The 16,752-nt window shown below is 41.0% G+C and overlaps 1 protein-coding gene across 1 annotated transcript in view; it reads left to right on the top strand.

Annotated features, from left to right (window-relative positions):
- The window catches only part of MMP20 (matrix metallopeptidase 20), a 45,271-nt gene that overhangs the window by 15,204 nt on the left and 13,315 nt on the right, over positions 1 to 16,752 (top strand). The window contains exons 7-9 of the mRNA XM_037151874.2: positions 490 to 631; positions 11,737 to 11,873; positions 12,575 to 12,731. Coding sequence (XP_037007769.2) covers positions 490 to 631; positions 11,737 to 11,873; positions 12,575 to 12,731 — 436 coding nt within the window. The remainder of the gene's footprint in view (positions 1 to 489; positions 632 to 11,736; positions 11,874 to 12,574; positions 12,732 to 16,752) is intronic.

Genomic DNA, 16,752 nt, shown 5'->3' with positions numbered 1-16,752 from the left:
TCTTCCCTGCGTGCCTCATGAAGCGCTGTGCACAGTGCAGGGCACCCAGGAGTGGATGAAAACACACATGGAAGTTATCATCTTATTGAGAACAAAGTACTTAATTACAAAGAAACAATCAGTGACAACCTTTAAAATCCATCTCTCACCTGGAACACCGGTAGCTATCAAAGAAGTCATTGTCTACTAATAAAATAATAGCTACCATTCTTTGAACATTTACTGTGTGCCAATAATCTACCAGGTCCTTTCAGGCACCATAGAATTCTCTCAAAAACCTGAGGTAGGTACTGCTATTGCTCTCTCCCATTTTACAGATGAGGGGACTGAGGCTTTGAGAGATTAAATTATTTGTCCTTTATCACACAACTCAGTACCTAGCGAAGCTGTACCTGTTACCTTCTCAAACACAGTGAAAGTGGGTCTCTGGGGCAGAAGCGTCCAGACCCGACTCCTGGTGCCATTTGACCAAGTCACTTTGAATCCTAGGACCTCGGAAAACGTTCCCAGGAAAGCCCACTGCACCAGATGTCCCGCCTCATAATCCGTCCATCCCTGACGTCTGTGACTCCAGCTCATCCTTTGACGCGGTGACAATGCTGGGCAAGGAACTCCTACTCTTCAGGGACCGGTAAGCCCAAGACTTACTTCAGACTATGAGGTGGTCCTAGAAGTGTGAAGGAGAATAATGTATAAACTTTCCCACACAACAGCATCTCATTCTTCCATGTCAATGAATTTTTATTTTCACCTTTATTTTATGTATGTTTACAGGGTGGGGCAAAAGCAGCTTTACAGTTATGAATATGTGAAACAGTTTATTCTTATGTTATTATGTATTCATTATTGCATTCTTTTCCATAGAAACAACTGGAAACTTACGTTTGCCCCATACTGTATATTACTCCAGTGAATAGATATAATATTACTTCATAAGTGGATCCATACTCATGAACATCTAGATTATTCCTCATTTTTAAAAATTATAAACAGTTTAAACTAGATCTTTAAAAATGGATGGGCATCCACTTTTCAAAGGCAAATTAGAGGAAGAGCTCAAGAATCCAGGCTTTGGCCTCAGGCTAAGTTGGTTTAAATTCTGACCCTGCTTCTTACTGATCAGGTGACCCTGAGCAAGTAATGCACCACACACAGTGATGACTCAATAAATATCAACTAGTGAGAATCAGAAATTATGTACAAGGGATTGAGGCTTGGAAACTTGAGGTATTTTTATTACCATTAGTTTTATTGATTTTTTAATTAAGGCATTGATTATTGACTTTTGTATTGACTATTAATGAAAGTAAACCTGAACAGAACTGGTAGGCATTGATTCGGGAGTGACTGACATGAGACCCAGCAGAAGGAGCCTGAACATCCTAAGTGACGTTGGCTGGTCTAAGGGATAACACTGTCACATTTTATATCCTATTGCCCACAGAGGTGCATGCAGCATTTGTTCAGTGATAAAGAAATGAGATGCTAGCCATGGTGTAGCACATAGCTTATTCTTTTGACAAATATCAGTGGCTGAGGTAGAAACAAAGGCAACTGTAAAGTTAAAGATATTATGCCTTTCCATGCAATTATAATTGTTTTCTTAAAAAGCAAACAAAAATTTTAACCCTCTATCAAACTATGAACATTTAGCGATTGCCAATGACTCTTTGAAGTAGATACATCTCTTGACAGTCTTGCCTATACATACTGAGAGAGGTGACAGAATAGAAAGAGATGCATGGATGAGAGACACTTAGAAATGAGTGGTCAGGGAGGGATTATGAGTGGTCCCCCTTGTAGCACTGGGTTTCCCAAGGTCCATGGGACCTTGAAAGATTGGTCAAGTCCATTTTAAAATGAGGTGTTGTCTGATATTAATAGTGACTTGAGTGTGTTCAGTACTTACTTTCTAAACACTTGTCATCAAATTCTTACAACGGCCCTGTAAGGAGGTGTGAATCATTCTCTTCTTATAAGACATAGAAAGGGTAAGCAACTTTCTCAAGAACACATTGCTGGTGAGGGGTAGAACAGGGACCCACATCTACACTCTCCTACGGCAGGGCCTGTGCTCCTAACCACCCTGCTATACTGCTTCCTACTTTGTCATCCAGAGAAAGAATCTCATGATTGTAGCTCTGACCCTCTATCGGCTGTCACCAAAAGTCCCAAAATGCAGACTAAGCCTGGACAAAGAACAAAGAATTCATTCAAGTCACAGCTACAGTGGCAACCTGGGGCCATTATGAAAGAGCTCCCAGTCTGTTCTCTCCCACCCACAAGCCTGGAATTCCCCACCACCAACACTAATCTGTTGATGAGAATTTCAAACTGTGGATGTAATAACCACATTGTTTGTTTCCAAAGCAAGATGGAATGCAGTGCCTTTTGAAGTCCCTGTGAGACCGTTACATATTGTCCATAGTGTGTAAAGGTACACGGGTACATTCCAATGTTCTGTTTGAAAAGAAATAAACTTCAGGTATAATAAGTGGAAAGCCATACATATTTAATTTACATATGTTTATTCTTGATAATAGATGACAAAAGTACTGAGACTTCCCAGATTTCCTCAGGCACTTTGGGATAAGTAGAGGTAAATGACCCAATTACAGCCATACCAAAATTATATTTGCATCTCTCAGGTTATTTTGAGTTTTATACAACATCATTTTAAGAATAAAATTAAGCATATCACAATCAACTATAGATCTTAGAAAATAATAGCATTTTTAAAATGAAATAAATATAAAGGTCGGGCATGTCCAAATTCTTTGTTTTAGAGATGAGAAAGCTAGACAGACCAGCGCCCCAGCTGAGCAGACCCTCCATTGCCACCCTGGTCTTCTGACTCCCAGTCTTGAGTCAGTCCTATCACTTGCATAGAAAACCTTCTGATTATGCAGTGGAGCCACCAATAGAAGCACCAAGCAACTTGGTTGCACTTTTGCCCCTTGACTGTGTCCATGTGAGTTAGTAGGAAAGCACTTGGGGCTGCTCCTGGCCTGTGGCCTGCCTGTCAGCCAAACAGCCACAGGAGGGGGATGTTCTTAACTGGGTTTCCCAAATGTGACTGATAGGCTTCTCCTCATTCTCTTTTATTCTCGGAGTAGGATTCTTTATTTAAAAACATCTGATCTTACATTAGAATGCAAAGAAAGACATTTCTAAGGGTATGCAAGTGTCCAAGGGAATTGACAAAAAGGGTCAATGAAAAAGGTGCTCAGAGGAAGGCACCAGCAGGTCTCGGACAGTCCTTCACTGAGGAGAGTGATGGGACGAATTCTCAAAAGTAGCAGCATAATTCCCACAAATAGGAAACTCAAGATTTGTGGGGCACATGAGGAAAAGCCCAGTGTTAGATGTGTTGAATTTCAGGTTTTGATGATTCTAGTGGGATTTTATAGAAAATAGCTGGTGCTCAGAGGGAAGTCAAAGGCTTCACAGGTAATGGAATCTCCCACATGAAGGAGATGGTTAAAGGTGTGAAAATCAACTCCACTAATGATAATGATAACGACAATGGACATTTTATGATCATTTGCAGTGTGCTGATCATTTTACAGACATTTACCTGTTTAATCCACACTGTTATTATCTCCAGCAGGAATTTCAACCTACATCTACTTGACATCGGAGACAGAATTCCTATAGTGGTGCCCCAAACAGATCAGATAAAAGAGACTTTTTTTAGTGGATACCAGTGGAAATGCCTCCCAAGGTCACCAGATTGAGAACTGAAGACAAGGGAGGGCTGGCCAGTATAATGGAGGAGTGTCATTTCCGTGGAGCAGGGAGGGAGGAAACCAGATGATGTGGAGGGAGAGAACATTGATGGGGAGCTAACAGAGGTCATTTGTTTGAGAATCCTGATAACAAGGGAAGGTAAGTTCAGAGCAGGAAAAGGTAGCAGGGTCAAATGAGCATTTTTCAAGATAAGAAATACCTGGACATGTTTGAAGATGTGAAAAGGAACCAGTAGAAAAAAGAAATGCATAGCACTGTGCAAAGGAAGGGCAATAAACTCAGTAACCACTGCTGTTAGATAGTATGTTGGGAATCTAGCATTTCCCAGGGTTCCATGGGCTTGAGGAAAGTCAGCACCACTGAAGAGGAAGTGTTCCTTCCTCCCAGCCTCCCTGGAGGAGTGTCTGTTCTACAAGGTTGCATCACTGAAAGTCAATGAACAGCATTGTATTGACTTAGACTGATTCTCTTTTATGTATTAAAAATTCAGAGGCAGAAGGCCTACTAAGATTCCAGGTTCATTATTTCTTCTGACCTCCCTCCTTCTGGCTAAGAAGGGGATTCTTTACATCTTCACAGGTTATGGTTGATAAATACAGTGCCCCATCATCGTTATACAATGGTTATAAAATGGTTATAAACAGTTAATTTAAGGGAACTAAGCTTCTCAGATGGTTATAAACAGTTAACTCAAGGGAACTGAGCACAGCTTTACCCCATACCACTCTCTCAGCATGGGTTTTCATTCATAAGCTGTATTTTGCTTGGGCTCAGTGAGATGGGTGGTGCAAGGTTGATTTCTTGTCCTCTAAAATACTCTGATAAAGCAAACTGGCTAGGGAACCCCTCAAAACGAATGGTTTCTCAGCCAGCAGTTGTGACAGTTTGTACTTCAAAGTTTCCAGTGACAGAAACATTTCATAGCAGGGAGATAAGTTTAGAAAGAAACATGGCTCTATTGATAAACTCTAAATTGAAGTTTTATATATCACCAATTAATAAATTTGTAGAGTGAAAACCTGCCTTTTTAAAGTGTCTACAGATAATTGTAAGTATAGTCCAGAGTTTATAAAATGCCTTCATACACATGGTCTCAATTGATCCTTTAGAGTACTAGCACTGTATTAGTATTGTTTCCACTCTTATTTGACAGAATGTACTTGAGTCTCAGAAACAGTAAGTGACTCACATGAGGTCACATATCCGAGGATAAAACAAAGTTTCAAGCATCCCTGGCTTCTATCACAGCAGCACCATCTCAGGGCAGAGGAGCAGCAGTCCAGAAAGATAGAAAGAAGAAAGGCACCTCTTCCCCCTGAAACTAGGGAAAAGGATGACAGAGAAAACAGAGTCAGGGAGAGTAAAGAGTTGAAGAGGATGGAAAATCAAGGTGCCCATTCAGCTCGTGCTGGATTACCTCGACAGTCCAGCAAACAGGAGAGGAAGGCATCTCCTGAAAATGAAAGACAGATGAGATCATCTTAGAAAGATGGGAGTGAGGATGGTTGGGTAGAATAAAAAAAGAACAGAGGTTTGACAAACATGAATCAGTTCCCCAGGTGTGGCAGGCACTCTGCTAAACTGAGGTTTAAAGGATGACTAACACATGACCCTGCCCCCCAGGAGCTCACAGGGCCAGCCAAGAGCTGCAATGAGCCAGGGGAAGTTCACCAGTGACCTAATCTCAAACCCGATGAACTAGTTACTAATCTTTAGTAAAAGGGAGTGAAAACTGCAGAGAATATGAAAATCGATGATCAAATAAGTTCTGTTCAACCCTCTGGCACCCATTTATTTCACCAACAAATATTTATTGAGCCCTGAGTATGTGCCAGGCACAGCACTGGCTCCCAGGCAGATAAAAATAACAGTACAGCTAAATATCTAATCTGCAGGTCCACTATATCAATAAGTTCCATTGTTTTGGATTCTTTATCAAAAATAAGATTACAGATTATTGATATGATCTCTTTATCTGTTTTTATTATCAGTTTTTTTAATATATTTTATTGATTATGACATTACAGTTGTCCCATTCCTCCCCTTCATTCTCCTCCACCCTGCACATTCCCTCCCCCACATTCCCCCCCTTTAGGTCAAGTCCATGTGTCACAAGTTCTTTAGCTTCTACATTTCCCATACTATTCTTGCCCTTCCCCTGTCTATTTTCTACCTACCGTCTATGCTACTTATTCTCTGTACCTTCTCCCCCACTCCTCCCACTTCTCTGTTGCTAACCCTCCATGTGATCTATGGTTCACTTCTGATCTAGTTGTCCACTTAGTTTGCTTATGTTTTAGGTGTGGCTGTTAATAATTGTGAGTTTGCTGCCCTTTTACTGTTCATATTTTTAATCTTCTTTTTCTTAGATAAGTCCCTTTAACATTTCACATAATAAGGGCTTGGTGATGATGAACTCCTTGAACTTGACCCTTATCTGAGAAGCACTTTATCTGCCCTTCCATCTAAATGATAGCTTTGCTGGATAGAGCAATGTTGGATGTAGGTCTTTGGATTTCATGACTTGGAATACTTCTTTCCAGCCTCTTCTTGCCTGTAAGGTCTCTTTTGAGAAATCCACTGACAGTCTGATGGGAACTCCTTGGTAGGTGACTGTCCCCTTATCTCTTGCTGCTTCTAGGATTCTCTCCTTCATTTTCATCTTGGCTATTGTAATGATGATGTGCCTTGGTGTGTTCCTTCTTGGGTCCACCTTCTTTGGGACTCTCTGAGCTTCCTGGACTTCCTGGAAGTCTATTTCCTTTGCCAGATTGGGGACATTCTCCTTTATTATTTGTTCAAATAAATTTTCCACTTGTTGGTCTTCCTCTTCCTCTTCTGGTACCCCTATAATTTGGATGTTGGAACATTTAAAGATGTCCTGGAGGTTCCTAAGCCTCTCCTCATTTTTTTGAATTCTTGCTTCTTCATCCTTTTCTGTTTGGTTGTTTCTTCTTTCCTTCTGGTCTACTCCATTGATTTTAGTTCCACTTTTGTTTTCATCACTATTAGTTCCCTGTGCATTTCCATTCATTTCAATTAGTTTAGTCTTCATTTTTTCATCGAATTTGCAACCAAAATCAACCAGTTCTGTGAGCATCTTGATCACCAATGTTTTGAACTGTGCATCTGATTGGTTGGCTATCTCTTTGTTGCTTATAGGTATTGGCTCTGGGGCTTTGAGCTGTTTTTCTTCTTGAGCCATAATGTTTTGGTCTGTTTGCACCTGTTACATGTGAGGTGTGGAGCCTTAGATGTTCACACCTAACAGGGCAGGGCAACCCAGGTCACTGGGTTGTGACGCTGTATGTGGAGGTGGGGTCAGAGAGGGGCAATGGTGTGTTTTTCTGCTCTCTCTTGGATTTTGGTCCCCTCTGCTGCTTCCCACAAGCAAATTGGGCCCTTCTGGTGCAGGTTCCCGGATGTGTAGGCTTGTGCACCCTCCAGAACCCTGTGGGTCTCCCCAACGAACTCTCCTATGAGACTGGGCACCTCTCCTGGCACCTCAACCCCCGAAAGTTTTTTCAGTTGGTGTTTTTAGGCTTTATTTCCCATTGCTGGGGCCCTGGGTTGTACGGTTTGTCTCACTGACCATTTTTAAACCTGCCTGGTTTATCTGTGCTCGAATGTGTGTCCACGGTCAGCCAGATGCCTGTGAACCTCACTGGGTTTGCTCGTTTAGTCTCTGCGCCTGTCTCTGCCAACCACCACCTCTTCCTGCCCAGGACTCCTCTCTGCCCGCTGCCAACTCTGTCCCTCTTACCCACCTGGATGAATGGTTCATTTTTGTCAGACTTTGGTACGGTTCAATTTTCTGTCTGTTTTGGTTGTGTTTTTGATTCTAAACCTTTGCTGTCCTTAAATTTGGTTGTACGAGGAGGTACAGTATTCCCACCTACGCCTCCATCTTGGTGGGAAGTCCCCGTCATTACCGGTTTTAATGGGCCTCTGCAGCAGTTCTTTTCCAACAAGTTTGTGGATTTGGGGGCAGAGGAGTAGTTTATATTTTAAGTTCATTTATGGGTGTATTAGGAGGTTACTATACTCTCTTTTGTCAATTTTAATTATTTATTATTGTAATCTATAGTTCTGAGATTGTGAATCCTCTGAATATGTGTTCTGCTGCTTTATTACCAACCAGATATAATTTTTTTCATTGACATAATGAAATTTTTCATGATTGTAGATTACTTTTGGAATGTGTGATACTTAACGGCTAGAGTTTGTTTCTATCTTATGCATACAGTGTATGCATTATATGTCATAACGGTGTTTAAACCATGGTGTCTCCACTTTGACACTACTGATATTTTGTGCCAGACAGGTTTTTGTTGTACTGGGCTGTCCCGTGCACTTTAGGATGTTTAGTGGCCACCATTAGACTCTAGTAGCTCTGGCCAGGCCCAGCTGTAACACCAAAATGGTCACCAGACATTGCCAATGTCCCTCCCCCAGGGCACAGAACCGCACTTGGCTTAGAAGAACTACTCTGTCTCAATTCAGTTCTCACAATACCTAAATCCAGGCTTATGTAGTAAGGAATTTAAGATTCTACCACTGGTAAAAAGTTCTAAAAGTACCTTTTTAGTTTGCCTGCACTTAATCACTACATTTTACTACCTCTCACATTGAGTTACTTGGGAGTTCAGTGTCCCATAACTTCAAATAAAAGACAGGGTTCAATTTTGCTTAGAGTCCCTTACTGATTTTAAAATGAGAAATGAAAGGAAATGCATCCCAGCTTCAAGGTGCCCAGGGGGAAAGTCCGCTGTTCCTCATCAGAGACAAAATTCAGATTGAGCCTATTTATCAAAGGGTGCATCTATCCCCTCCCTCCCTGCTTTCCCCCTTCCTCACTCCCCCCATTATAATCCCTGAAATGCACATGCCGCACCTAGTAAGTACCTAGCATGGTGACTTCAACAGAATCAGCACTTCAGGATGGTGGGTAAATTGAATTAATTAGAAAACACTTGCTTTTCAGATCCCTGATCAATTTCTCAAAATTTTTTTATTTTTACCAGGGTGTTTATTTTTTAATTTTTTAAAAATATATTTTATTGATTATGCCATTACAGTTCTATTCCCCCCTTCATTCCCCTCCACCCTGCACACCCCTCCCCCACCATTCCCCCCTTTAGTTTATGACCATGTGTCTCAAGTTCTTTAGATTCTATATTTCCCATACTGTTCTTGCCCTCCCCCCTATCTATTTTCTACCTACCATCTATGCTACTTATTTTCTGTACCTTCTCCCCCCTTCTCCTTCTCCCACTCCCTTGTTGCTAACCCTTCATGTGATCTTCATTTCTGTGGTTCTGCTCCTGATCTAGCTGTCCTCTTAATTTGTTTTTGTTTTAGGTGTGGTTGTTAATAACTGTGAGTTTGCTGTCCTTTCACTGTTCATCTTTTTTATCTTCTTTTTCTTAGATAAGTCCCTTTAACATTTCATATAATGAGGGCTTGGTGATGATGAACTCCTTGAATTTGATCTCATCTGAGAAGCACTTTATCTGTCCTTCCATTCTAAATGAAAGCTTTGCTGGATAGATCAATCTTGGATGTAGGTCTTTAGCTTTCATGACTTGGAATACTTCTTTCCAGCCCCTTCTTGCCTGTAAGGTCTCTTTTGAGAAATCCACTGACAGTCTGATGGGAACTCCTTGGTAGGTGACTGTCCCCTTATCTCTTGCTGCTTCTAGGATTCTCTCCTTCATTTTAATCTTGGCTAATGTAATGATGATGTGCCTTGGTGTGTTTCTTCTCGGGTCCAACTTCTTTGGGACTCTCTGAGCTTCTTGGATTTCCTGGAAGACTGTGGTCAGCCCTCAGTGGGTCCACTGCCTTGCGCTCTCAGTGGGTTCGCTCACTACTCCACACCTGGGATCTGCCTACAGCTGCCAGCGTGCCTGGGTTGCGCGCCCCAGTCGGTCTGGTGGATCTTTCCTGCCCAACCCTGCTGTGCTACTGGCTCTGCCCCTCTTACCGGTTTGGCTGAAGGGTTCGTTGTTGTCAGACTTCCGTGTAGTTCAATTTTCTGTGGTTTGGCTGCGTTTTTGTTGCTAAAACTTTGTTGTTTTTAAACTTGGTTGTGTGAGAAGGTGCAGTGCTTCCACCTACACCTCCATCTTGGCAGAAGTCCTCAATTTCTCAATTAATCCATGGTTTTGGCCTCCTTATCAAAGATCAGATTATGGACTATTGACAGGATCTGTTTATCAGTTTGTACTACCCAATCCTCTGGATACCCAAATCTGTGCTCATTTTGTGATGGCGAAGGAAAGAAAGAGAAAGGAATCCCTCTTGCTGTCAGAAAAAGCTAGGCCTGATTGGACAAGGGGCCAAGTTATAAACAAAACCAAACCAAGGATCACAGGCTGGGAATGAGCAAGTAGATGAGACAGGGTATGTGATGAAAATCAGGACAGCTGCAGTCCAATTCGGATTTGTCTCCCCCTAACCGCCAGATGAACTTGGGGCCCATCAGCCACTCTGGGTCTCAGTTTTTCATCTGGTAATACTATATTCCAGGTGAGGCTGTAATGTGTTGGGCCTAAGCCAAGGCAGTATACCCTAAATGGACTCCTGCCACTTGTGTATGGTTTATGGTGGGTTTCCAATTAGTGGGTGGTTAAGGCCTAAGCAAATCATAATTTTTATAATTATAATATATAATATGTTTATAATGCATTTTCAGAGGCATAATCTCATTTTATCCTCGTAATAACCTTAGGAGTTAGGACAGGTGTTATCCACATTTGAGAGATGATGAAACTGAGGCTTGGAGACACTGGTCAGTCGGAATTCCAGCCTACATCCTCTAAAACATAATGTGCTTTCCCTTCTGCCCCATGATGCCACTTAGGAAACACAAAGAAATATTTTTCCCAGCACAGCTCTCTTTTAGATTTCATCATCAGCTTAAAGTGCCTCATCTGGGGTGCTTTCACCAACCCCTAAATGATGAGGTGTCCCTTCTGTGCGTTCCCAGAGCATCCAGGACTTACCCCTTAATTCTGACCCCTCTGAATTAGAATGCCCCAATTACTTACCTGTCTCTACTACTAGAATGACTACAAGCTGCTTGAGGGCAGGGCCTAGGTCTTGTTCAATGTTTCATCCTTGATGTCCCATAAATATTTGTTAAATTAATTGAATAGGAAACTCAACAGGAGATTTGAGGAGTTCCTTAAGTCACTACATGGAAAGTTAAATGTCAAAATTTTATGACAGTTTCCTTGTCCACAAATAGTTTTCTGTATTGACTCTAGCTTCTGTGGAGTCAACTATTTGTAATTTACAAAAATAATTTTTGTCTGAAAAATCATAATGGACCACATTTACATTGCAAGTTTCAACCAACAACATTCACATGTCCTGCCATAGTTTTATGGAAATAATATTGGGTAAGTGGATCCTGCTAAACCTAAACTTAATCTGTGTGCTACCGTATTTTCTGTTAATAAGCAGTCAGGTTCAAGGTTGCAAACACTTTCAATAGATAAGTACAGAAGCAACCCAAAACCTATAATTAACATGTTTGCTGTTTTTACTAGGAATAATTGGCACCTTCTGACCACACAATTTGGGTTCATTTATGTAATGTTTACAATGCTCACCTGGATAATATTTATCTTTGTGAGATTTTAATTTTTAAAAGATCAGGATAGGCAAATAAAATTTATATCAAATGATACTTTCAATAGGAAGGTGCATGGCTTACATGTGTAAACCTTTGAAGTCATTTCTTCACTATATCTTTCAGTATTTTGACCATCCTTGAAAAAAGGGGAATTGTAGAGATGCTAAGAGAATGAAATAAGAGAAGAAACTGTTTACTAAGATAAAAAATGTATGTTCTTAAAAACAAGACAAGGGCAAGAGGCATTTAGCAGTGGTCTCGGAAGTGTGGTGTGCAGTACATTTCGGTTCAGTTTAAGATCTAAATCAACCCTTGATCTTTATTTCTTTTGGATGGCCCAATAGGATTTTCTGGCGTCGGCAGGTTCACCTGATGGCAGGGATCCGGCCCAGCACCATTACCAGCTCCTTTCCCCAGCTTATGTCCAATGTGGATGCAGCTTACGAAGTGGCTGAGAGGGGCACTGCCTACTTCTTTAAAGGTATCCTACTGCAGGGGTCCCTAACCTCTTGGGCACCAGGGACCAGTTTCCTGGAAGACAATTTTTCCGCAGACAGGGGTGTGGAATGGTTTCAGGATGATTCAAGCACACTACACTGGAGCTCACCTCCTGCTGTGCCGCCTGGTTCCTAACAGACCCAGACCTGTACCAGTCTGCGGCCCTGAGGTTGGAGACCCCCGCCCTACACGGCAGAGGGCGGTGCCCAGTGTGTTTGAAATATGTAGCACTGTCTGCGTTTGGTCAGTGGTCATGGAACATATTTTGGTCGCTCCTCCTCAGGTGGAGTATGAAATGACACCTCCTTGTCCTGTGACAATAACAGAATTGATTGTGATGATCAAACTGTTCTCAGAGCAAAGCCTTTACCCTAATGAGGTTTTATGCTAAGGGACAGTGACCAGGGAGGTAGGAACTTGATTCCTGTCCCCATGACCTCTGCTCAGAGTGGCACTGTATACCCTCCTGATAGCCTCTCATTAACGGAAGCCAACATAGATCTCAATGTGAGAACAATACCAATGCCAAGGTATTGTATTTTGCCTTTGTTTATTTGTGGTTGGGAGATGCCTCCAGGGCCAATTTTAACCAGCCCCATTTATGATTCCTGCATGCAAGTCCTCATGAGTGAGGTACACCACTAAGTGGTATAGGTTTTTGTAAACTTTAATTTCTGTTTTCAGGCCCCCACTACTGGATAACAAGAGGATTCCAAATGCAGGGTCCTCCTCGGACTATTTATGACTATGGGTTTCCAAGGTATGTGCAGCGAATAGATGCTGCCGTCTATCTCAAGGATTCACAGAAGACCCTTTTTTTTGTGGGAGATGAATACTACAGGTATGACTTTTCTTCTTTTGATTGTCCAGCTGTATTTAATGGGAAGAAAGAAAGACCTTGAGCAGAAATGAATGCAGGGCAAGTTTGCAATAGGCCCATTGACGCTTCTTGGCCACTGGGGTGCCATTTACTGATAGTTGACGCGGCTTCATGATATGGAGCCATCCAAATGATAAGTGAAACATTAATTCAATAATACCATTCTTTGGTCTCTAGGACACCAAACATCCTGATCTTTCAGTGCATTCATTAACTGGACCCCCCAGTGACCTAAAAGTGTGGATGCAGCACCCCTAAATACATAACCACCCACTGGGAATGTCTGAGGGGAGAACTGGTTCCCTGTTATGTGAGTACCAGTGCATTTCAGAATGCCCTGTGATTTTGTGCAAAATGGGCATGACCATGACTGTGGGGCTCTTTGAAGAAAAGTTCTGTTAAAAGGAAAAGACCTTCTTTCTAATTCCTTTTATCCAACCTAGAACAGGAAGATTCTTTTTGTCCAAAACAAATTATTAGTCATTTCCACATTGGTCCCTGAGGAGGTTTTTATAAGTAGATCCGAATATGTCATCCACTTACAGCACACAGGGTCAGACCTTATTTCTCCTGCTGCGTTCCTCTCCTTCATTGATTCATGTTAAAGGATGGGAGCAGCTCTTTGCCGAGTGCTGCCTCTGCACATGACCCCTCTATTCCCAGTTCAGTTCTCACTTGGGCATTGCTTTTTCTCTCAGCTTCAAAAGAGAAAAGCAAAAATATATTCTAAGTGGGTGACTACACTAAACATTTTTAGGGTTGGTTGGAAATAGGAGGGCACACTTTGGTCCAAGCATTTTAGTTTTTATCAGCTACTTTATTTTTTTAAAGATTTTATTTATTTATTTTTAGAGGGGAAGGGAAGGAGAAAAGGAGAGAAATATCAATGTATGGTTGCCTCTCATGCATCCCCCGCTGGGAACTGGCCTGCAACCCAGGCACGTGCCCTGACTGGGAATCTAACCATGACCCTTTTGTTTGCAGGCCTGCGCTCAATGCACTGAGCTACACCAGCCAGGGCTATCACCTACTTTTTAAAATTATTGTTGTTATTCTATTACAGTTGTCCCAATTTTCCCCTCCTTGCCCTCCTCTGCCCAGGCCACATTCCACTCCCACAGTCAATCCCCACACCATCGTCAATGTCTGTGAGTCATTCATACATGTTTTTTGACTGATTCCTTCCCCTTCTTTCTGCAATTACCCCCCTACCCCCATGCCTCTGGCAGCTGTCAGTCTGTTTCACGTTTCCATGTCTCTGGTTCTACTTTGTGTTAATTTATTCTGTTCATTAGATTCCTCTTTTGAGTGAGATCATATGGCATTTGTATTTTACCAACCAGCTTACTTCACTTAGCATAATAGTCTCTGGTTCCAACTATGTTGTTACAAGAGGTAGGAATTTCTTCTGTTTTCTGCTGCATAGTATTCCTTTGTGTAAATGTACCACAGTCTTGTGATCCACTCATCTACAGGTGGCATTTAGGCTGTTTCCAGCACTTGGCTATTGTAAATTGTGCTGCTATGAACATAGGGCTTCATAACTTCTTTTGAATTGATGTGTCAGGATTCTTAGGGTATGTTCCCAGCAGTGGGATCACTGGGTCCAAAGGCAGTTCCATTTTTAGTTTTTTGAGGAAGTTCTACACAGTTTTCTGCAATGGCTGCAGCAGTCTGCATTCCCACCAACAGTGCACAACGGTTCCCTTTTCTCCACATCCTCCCCAACACTTGTTGTTTGTTGATTTATTAATGATGGCCACCCTGACTGAAGTGAGGTGATAGCTCATTGTGGTTTTAATTTGCATCTCTCTGATGGCTAGTGATGCTGAGCATTTTTTCATATGCCTATGAGCCCTCTGTATGTCCTCCTTGGGGAAGTGTCTATTCAGGTCCCTTGCCCTTTTTAAATTGTATTGTTTGTCTTCTTGGTGTTGAGTTTTATGAGTTCTTTGTATATTTTGGAGAGTAAACCCTTGTTTGATGTATCATTGGCAAAATATGTTCTCCTATACAGTCAGTTCCCTTTTCATTTTCACGATGGTTTCTTTAGCCATGCACAAGCTTTTTAATTTGATACAGCTCTATTTCTTTATTTTTTTCTTTGCCTGAGGAGCTTTATCAGCAAAAATATTGCTATGTAGGATATCTGAAAATTTACTGCTTATGTTTTTCTTTAGGATTTTTATGGTACTACGACTTACATTTAAGTCTTTTATCCATTTTGAGTTTATTCTGGTGTATGGTATAGGTTGGTGGTCTAGTTTCATTTTTTGCAGATACCAGTTCAATTCTTCCAACACCATCTATTGAAGAGACTATTTTTACTCTATTCTATGTTTGTGCCTCCTTTGTCAAATATTAATTCACCATAGAAACATAGGTTTATTTACAGGCTCTCTATTCTGTTCCATTGATGTATGTGTCTGCTCTTATGACAGTATCAAACTATTTTGATTACAGTGGCTTGTAATACAGTTTTATGTCAGATATTATGATCCCTTCTACTTTGTTCTTTTTTCTTAAAATTGCCAAGGTTATTCAGGGTCATTTTTGTTTCCATATAAATGTTTGGAATATTTGTTCTAGATCTATAAAATATGCCATTGGTATTTTAATAGGAATTGCTTTGAATCCATAGGTTGCTTTGGGTAAAAAGGACATTTGATAAAACCTAGCACCCATTTATGATAAAAACATTCAGCAAAGTGGGAATAGAGGGAACATACCTTAATATAATACAGATCACATATGAGAAATCTACTGCCAACATTATATTCAATGGACAAAAACAAAAAAGTTTCCCCTTAAGATCAGGAACAAGACAAGGATATCTGCTTTCACCACTTTTATTCAACATCATACTAGAAGTCCTAGCCACAGTGATCAAACAAGAAAAGAAATTAAAAGCATTCAAATTGGAAAGGAGGAAGTAAAGCTGTCATTATTTGTAGAGGACATGGTAGTGTACATAGAAAACCCTATAAGTCTCCACAAAAAAATTACTTGACCTAATAAGTGACTTTGGCAAAATAGTGGGATAGAAAGTTGATAATCAGAAATTGATGGCATTGAACACCAGCAATGAACTACCAGAAAGAGAAACTAGCAAAAAAATCCAATTTACCATAGCAACAAGAAAAATAAAGTACCTAGGAATAAATTTAACGAGGGAGGTAAAAGACCTATACTCAGGAAACTATAGAACACTGAAGAAAGAAATGAGGAAGATGCAAATAAATGGAAACATATACCGTGTTCATAGATTGAAGGAATTGACATCATTAACATATATCACCTACTTCTAGTAACCATTTCTGTGGCATTAAAGAAATTTACAAATAAATATTTCCACCTGACTGATATCATCTTCCCCAATTTTAAGCTGAGTAAATACTATAACTGGAACACAGATATATTTGATGAAAAGGAAAATTTATCTTACAAAAATGAATGCCAAACAAATGTGGACCCTGTGGACTCTTCTGGGTCCCTGAGAGCACTGGTAGCACTGCTCAAAGCATCATGTGGTGTCAGGAGTTGCCGCTTTCAGTCCAATGTTTAAACCCCTAAGCCAGCTACTTTTATCTCATATTTTCCTTTCTGAAAGTGATAGTAATTCATTTATTAAGCCCCAAATATCTGCTGGGCAGATTCTCCAAAGTCTTTCTTTAAGACAAGGTGTCTGTAATCATAGTGCTAGCATACAAGAAAATAGGTATTAAGAAACTTAATTCCCACTGTGGATTTTTAGAGAATGAGATTGACAGATACATGGATAAGCATGCATGTGGAAATGTGAGGGCATTTATGTTCTGATTATTCAGTTAATATGTCAAAGCTTGTTCACAGCCTGTTACTCATTAGGGGGGATTATCCATTCTCCCATTATATCTCTTCTCCATTAACCACCTAGTCTTTAGAGTGATCCACCCCCCACCAGAACCCACAGTAAAGCATGAACCTCCAGCCAGGCAGGACT

Source organism: Artibeus jamaicensis, unplaced genomic scaffold (genome assembly GCF_021234435.1).
Source record: "Artibeus jamaicensis isolate MK-2021 breed Jamaican fruit bat unplaced genomic scaffold, CSHL_Jam_final contig_585, whole genome shotgun sequence".
Classification (NCBI taxonomy): Eukaryota; Metazoa; Chordata; class Mammalia; order Chiroptera; family Phyllostomidae; genus Artibeus; species Artibeus jamaicensis.
This window is presented reverse-complemented; position numbering and strand designations above follow the sequence as displayed.